This window comes from Halichoerus grypus, chromosome 1 (genome assembly GCF_964656455.1).
Source record: "Halichoerus grypus chromosome 1, mHalGry1.hap1.1, whole genome shotgun sequence".
NCBI lineage: Eukaryota > Metazoa > Chordata > Mammalia > Carnivora > Phocidae > Halichoerus > Halichoerus grypus.
In genome coordinates, this window is record NC_135712.1 from 145085127 (window position 1) to 145091126 (window position 6000).

General features: G+C 53.5%; 1 protein-coding gene across 5 annotated transcripts in view; it reads right to left on the reverse strand.

The window, feature by feature from the left end:
* TRAK1 (trafficking kinesin protein 1) overlaps positions 1-5585 on the reverse strand; it is a 114005-nt gene extending 108420 nt beyond the window's left edge. The window contains exon 1 of one of the 5 annotated variants that reach the window (XM_036080312.2): positions 5313-5585. Coding sequence is in view for 4 of the 5 variants with exons in the window: in XM_036080307.2 (XP_035936200.2) it covers positions 1514-1604 (91 nt within the window). In the remaining variant the exon portion in view is untranslated. Of the gene's footprint in view, positions 1-1513; positions 1899-5312 lie in introns of those variants that run through there. The other 4 variants (XM_036080307.2, XM_036080308.2, XM_036080310.2 and 1 more) reach the window with 4 other exon arrangements.
* Between the last annotated feature and the right edge of the window lie 415 nt (positions 5586-6000).

A 6000-nucleotide genomic window follows, 5' to 3' on the forward strand; every position in this document is an offset into this window, starting at 1 on the left:
TCCCCACTCACCTCACAATGAGGGACTGATGCAGAAGGAGGATCAGCAGCTGGTCTCCACAATCACTTATAGCGTACTTAAAAGACAGATGTGAATGTCTGCGTGTTTTGCTGAAGATTAAAGATTAGCTCTGGAAATCAGTGTACAAGGCCTTCCCCCTGCATTCCATGTGCAAAAACCAACTGCTAAACAGAGCAGATTCCACTGAGAAGAAGAAAAGAACACTTCCAAGTTATGAGTTTAGAAAACATGTGTAATTCCCTGGATTCTAATTCACATCTTCTCACCCCGTGAAAGAAGGGATAGTTCACGGTCCATTCTTTTCTGTTTCATTCAGCCAAGTACCATTTAGGTTATAACTTTTCAACGAAAAACACATGAGGAATTTTACACCAGACACGAACCCATAAGCAAGATGTTAAACCGAATTCATTGAAGACACCCATAATATTTTCTCTGAGCATGTTTTCAAAGGATAAACCATCTAGTTTGATGGCTTAGGTTAGTGATGGAAAAGGAACAAATCCTAAACAGTGGATCTGCAGAGTGGGAGCAATTCTCGTGGGGCCGCCGCTGGTCAGCTACACCTCCGCCCGCCTCCAGTGCTCGGGGCAAGAACTAGTTCTCATGCTGGACCCCAGCAAAACGCTGGCCTTGAGGAGCTATTCTGATGCAGTCAGAATCATGGAACATGCCTGAAGGAGCTTTACGTAGCCCCCCCCCACACTCACACACTCACAGTACCCCATCATCTCTCCTCCAAACTCTTAAATGTCCTGAAAACTGAACCAATTCGAACAGGCCGAGAGGGGCTCGCCTCTCGTTTTACTGGGTTTGAGCCCAGACAGCTCTTGGTAACAGCATGTAGACAGGGCAGATACCAGACACTCATCCATCATCGGACTCTGATCGGCCCCACAGCAGGGGAGACAAGCCAGAGCAGAGCTGATTCGCAAGCTCTCCATCACTGGGGTGTGGATCAGAGGTACGGACGGGGCCAAGCATACTTAGCAAAGAAAAAAAAAAAAAAGAAAGGCAGAAAAGAGAGGAGGAGGAAGGGAGACGCTAACTCTGTTCTTCGCCTTTCAAAAAAGTCCTCACTGACCCAGATGCCAGATGAGGTTCTGAAAAACCAGGATGAAGACACAGAATTAGGAAAAATTGAAGAGCTGGAGAGGCCAGAGCAGGGCTTGGAGACCCTCCCTGTTTAGCTGCTGCAAAGAACCACAAGGGGGAAGGTGGTGGGAGCCCAGGAGGCCTGGTCTCAACTCAGAGCTGCCCCTATCGGCCGCGTGTCACTGCTTCCCCTGAGCCTCGGGGATGAGGGGACGAGGCGGCAGCAGCCTCTGAGGACCCTTGGCTCTGCCCTTCGATGATGCGATACTGCAATTTCCCCACCACGTGCCCAAGGACGACCCACCAAGCAGAACAGGGCAGGAGAGACAGTACTTCTCCTGTGGTCTCCTCTCCTTTCCGGCCACACCGCAGAGAAAACAAACAGCAGACAACTTACCACAGGAGTCTGTCCGAATGAGCCTGCCTTGGCCGAGTCCTGGCAGAGGCTGGGCCCCGACGGGCTGCCCGAACTGAAGTACCAATGCCATGTACAGAAATCAACTCCAAAGGCAGTTCAGTGAGAAAGGGGATTCTCCATGAGAACCCCAGCGCAGGCAGGACCTCGGCACAGCTACCCTCCTGTGCCTTCCTCAGCAGCTTTCTCGGTTTGCTTGTTGGGGCAAATCCTAAGATTGCGAGCTGCTCCAGAGGCACAATGGGTTACGTAACTCCAGGCAGCCTGGGCACCCTATCGGCTCATCTTGTCAAACCGCCCCAAAGAGAAAATGACGCACCCCAAAATGTGATATCCTTAAGTTGGGGGTGGGAGGAGGGAAGCAGGGCTTTGTGCTGGACATTGGGCTCTGCCTAAAAACGAAAGAGGAACAAAAAGTCTGCTGTTCACCTCACTGCTCGCTGGGAACCGGGGGCGGAGGGTATTTATCAGAGGCCTGATGCCAAGTGGGCTCCCGGGACTGCACTTGGCAAAGCCCCTGGAGGCACAGAGGCATTCTTTGGGACACTCCAGGTCTCTCCGAGAATATTTTTCACTCTGTGTCCTCCTCTCAATGACCATCTAGTAAGACTTGAACCTGAGCAGGTCCTGCATCATCGGGCTGCCCAGCACCTTGAACATGTAACAGGGTCTGTGCACTCCTGTTTACTGAGCCACCACCAAACGGGACAGCACTGAGCTCTGCTGCTCAGCTGTCCTCGGGGCTTGCCACTGACGTCCCAGCAAAGGGCCCCCAGGCACCACGCCCTGTGGCGTTTGAAGTTCCAGCACTGCATTCTACCATTTCTTTGTCCTCGAACATCACGTTCAGAGAAAGTGAAACTATTTCAACAGACTGAATGTTTCCTGGATTTCGCTGGCACAGATGCCACTGGAAGCCTGGGGGTTAGTTCACATGCTTGGACAAATGAGGACGCAGTTGGGACACTGCCTCCTCCAGGAAGCCCTATGGGTCCTCCCCCAACCTTGCCCCTCCCAGGCCTGGGCAGGCACCCCCCTCAGCGTGCTCCCATGTGCCCATGCTTATCACTGTGCTAACCACGGTGCACTGTCCATTTTCACTTGCTCATCTGTCCACCCCACTGGACCGTATTCCTGGGGGCGCCGAGAACTCCTGTTCCAGGGTCACAACCTGCACGCAAATCTCACCCCTCAGAGCTCAGGGATCTTAGGCAGGATGCTGAACCTCTCATGATTTAGTCTCTTTACCTGTAAAAAGGGGATAATAGACCCCACTTGCCAAGCACTGGCCTTAGTGAGGTGCTATTTTAGTCCCTGGGATTCAGGGCTGCACAAAGTCCTTGCCCTAAAATACGAACACATAGTAGCTCATGACTAAGTCCCAGGAAAGGGAGAAGGGCAGTCATGAAAAGGCCTCTAATGAAATGCCCTTTGGAGAAAGTGAAGAGGGAATCATGAGGACATCGGGGCAGTAAAGTGATCCAGGTGCTGGGCAGCAGCAAGAACAAAGGCCCTGAGGCAGCACATTCCTGGTGAGTCCAAGGATTAGCAAAGAGGCCAGTGTGTCTGGGGTGGAGTGGGCACAGATGAGACAGTCAGAGGGGTGGGAAAGCCCTGTCACTGAGACCGCAACCCGCCACAGTCAGATAGGAGCCCACTGGAGGTCTGGAGCAGAAGAGTTAAATAAATCATCTGATTGTGTGTTTAAAAAGCCTCTTTGGTGGGTAGACAGAGAACAGACTGCACAGAAGCAAGCAGGGAAGCAGGAGGCCCAATTAGGAGGTCACTGCAATAATCCAGACGTAAGAGGAAGGTGGCACGGAACAGGGTAGATGCCGCAGAGCTGGTGAGAAGCTGTCAAATTCTGGACACGCTGAAGACAGAGCCAACAGACTTCCCAGCAAACTGGGGTGTGAAAGATACGGAAGTCATGGATGCCTCCGAGGTATCTGGCCTGGGCAACTGGAAGGACAGGAGTACCATTTATAAAGACAGGGCAGACCACAGGAAAAGCAGGTGGAGGTGGAAATCGATTCATTTTTGGCTGTTCGAGTTTAAGATACCTATAGGCATCCAGGTGAAGATTTTTTTTTTTTTTTAAGATTTTATTTATTTATTTAATTGACAGAGAGAGAGAGAGAGAGAGAGAGAGAGAGCGTGAGAGGGAACACAAGCAGGCGGAGTGGGAGAGGGAGAAGCAGGCTTCTGGCCGACCAGGGAGCCCAATGCGGGGCTTGATCCCAGGACCCTGGGATCATGACCTGAGCCGAAGGCAGTCGCTCAACCAACTGAGCCACCCAGGCGCCCCCAGGTGAAGATGTTGTATGTGGAGTTAAACCAACATGTCTGGCCTCCAGGGGAGAGGATTAGTCTGAGGACAGGAGCAGGACAGGGGTCAGTGTGGGGCAGATTTTAAATCCTGGTGACTGGGGGAGATCACCTGGAGCACGGGTGCTGATGAGAAGGTGAGGGGCTAGAAGGACTGAGCCCCAGGCCCTCCAACATCCCCAGGCTCGGGAGGACCAGCAGCCAGCAAGGTAGGAGAACAGGAGGATCAGGGATCCAAGGGAGGACTCGATTTCCAGAAGGGAGTGGTCGCCAGTGTCAACCCCTGCTGAAAAGGTAAGAAGATGAAGCCTAAGGACGGACCCCTGCACTGGACGAGGCCCTTAGTGCTGGGGGAATGGTGGGCTCGCAGCCTGCTCACACTGGACGCAGGTGAGCACAGAAGAGAAGATGCAGTGAACACAGAGAGGAACAGAGACATGGGTACGGGCACTGGCTGTGGGGGCCGCAAACGAGTCTTTTTACAAAGGGAGAGATCACAGCACATTTCTGTGCTCACAGGAGAGCTCCATGAACAAGGGGAAACGGATGACGTGGAGAGAGAGGAGCTGGAAGAAATATCTCCTTCCAGAAGTGGGCAGGCCAGCAGGGGTGGGATTCCATGCACGAGCAGCCGGAGGGCCACTCACTCGTGGGGCCGGAGCCCAGCACAAGGGATCCTGGGCCATCCCGGGGGCCCTCTGTACTCAGGACGCTCCTGACACACAGGAGGTCCCCCAGGCTTAACTGTGAGACAGAGCAGTGGAAAGCTACTGGAAGCAAATCTGCACATTTTCAGCTGTCATCGGGCATTATTTCAAACAGGAGGAGAAAAGTAAACACTGCAGACAAAACGAGAACCAGGGCGAACTTTGATATGAAGGCATCTGGATGTAACTCTAACAATGCTCCTCTCTGCTATTTGCGCACCCCAGACTACACCGCATCTGCTCGGAGCCCTGCGTGCGCTGTCCCGACGATCCCTCGGGGGGAAAGGAACAAGCAAGAGCTCCAGCATGATGAACTCTGCTCCTGGGACATGGGGAAGCTGTGACTGATGCAGGCATCTGTAGGAAGCGCTACCCAGGCAAGCCTTGGCAGTAGGTGCCGGGCACCGCAAGCAGTTCTCCAGGTTTGCACCCCACAAGGCAGTCGTGTGTGATCTCCATTCCACCTATCTTTATGTGTGAATCAGACACTGAGCCTCAGTGAGAGGGGGGGCACCAAACTACACTGAGCATCGCTACAGGCTGCTCAGGATTCAAAATTCCCATCCTTAACCTTCGCGGCGATTCTTCATCTCATGTGGGTTCTCCATGGCGGGGCTCGGAATCCCAAAGCTCACTCTCTGCACTCAGACTTTTCCTCCCTGGCCCTTCACACCTCCCCCAGACCCACTCCTGTGGCCACGCCCCTGGGCCCCCCACTCCGTCCCAGGCAGGAAAGGCCCCCTTACCGGTGATGGTGCAGGCATCCCGGTACCCTCTGCAGCTGGGAGCATCTTCCACAGCCTCGCTTACATAGTGCTCCTCAGGGATGCCCGGGCTGCAGGCTAGGACTGCATGGTTGCACGCCTCCAAAGGGGGCACAGAGTTGGCCAAAGTGTCGTCGTGCGGAGCTGTGGCGTCCAGCTTGGCAGGTTTCACAGGGAGGTGCCCACTGCCATCGGGGGCCCCGTTGCCGGAGTCTGGGGCAGTCGGGTAGACAGCCCCCGGTAGGTCTGGCACACCAGCAGGGGCTCCTTATAGGGAATCTATGGGACAATCCAGAGAGAAGAGCAGAGTTAGTAGAGTCTCGGGGGGGGGGGGGGAAGGACAAAATAAGGGCCCTGAGATGATGTGGGTTCAGATCACAAATTCTGCAAAGTGTTTCCTTCAAACCAAGGTATTTCCCACCAAATGCTTCGATTTTGATAAAAGAAACTGCAGTAAATTGTGGACATGCTTTAGCACAATGGTTCTCAAAGTGCGACCTGAGAACCCCTGGGGTTCCCTGAGGCCAGTTTGAAGGGCTCACCAGGTCAGATTTTCTAAGGTAGTTCACTCTCATTCTCTCTCACAGAGCACAGGGGAGTTTTCCGGAGACCACATGATGTGTGGTGACACCTTGCCCTGAAGGCTTATTAATGGCATGTGTACTTCTGT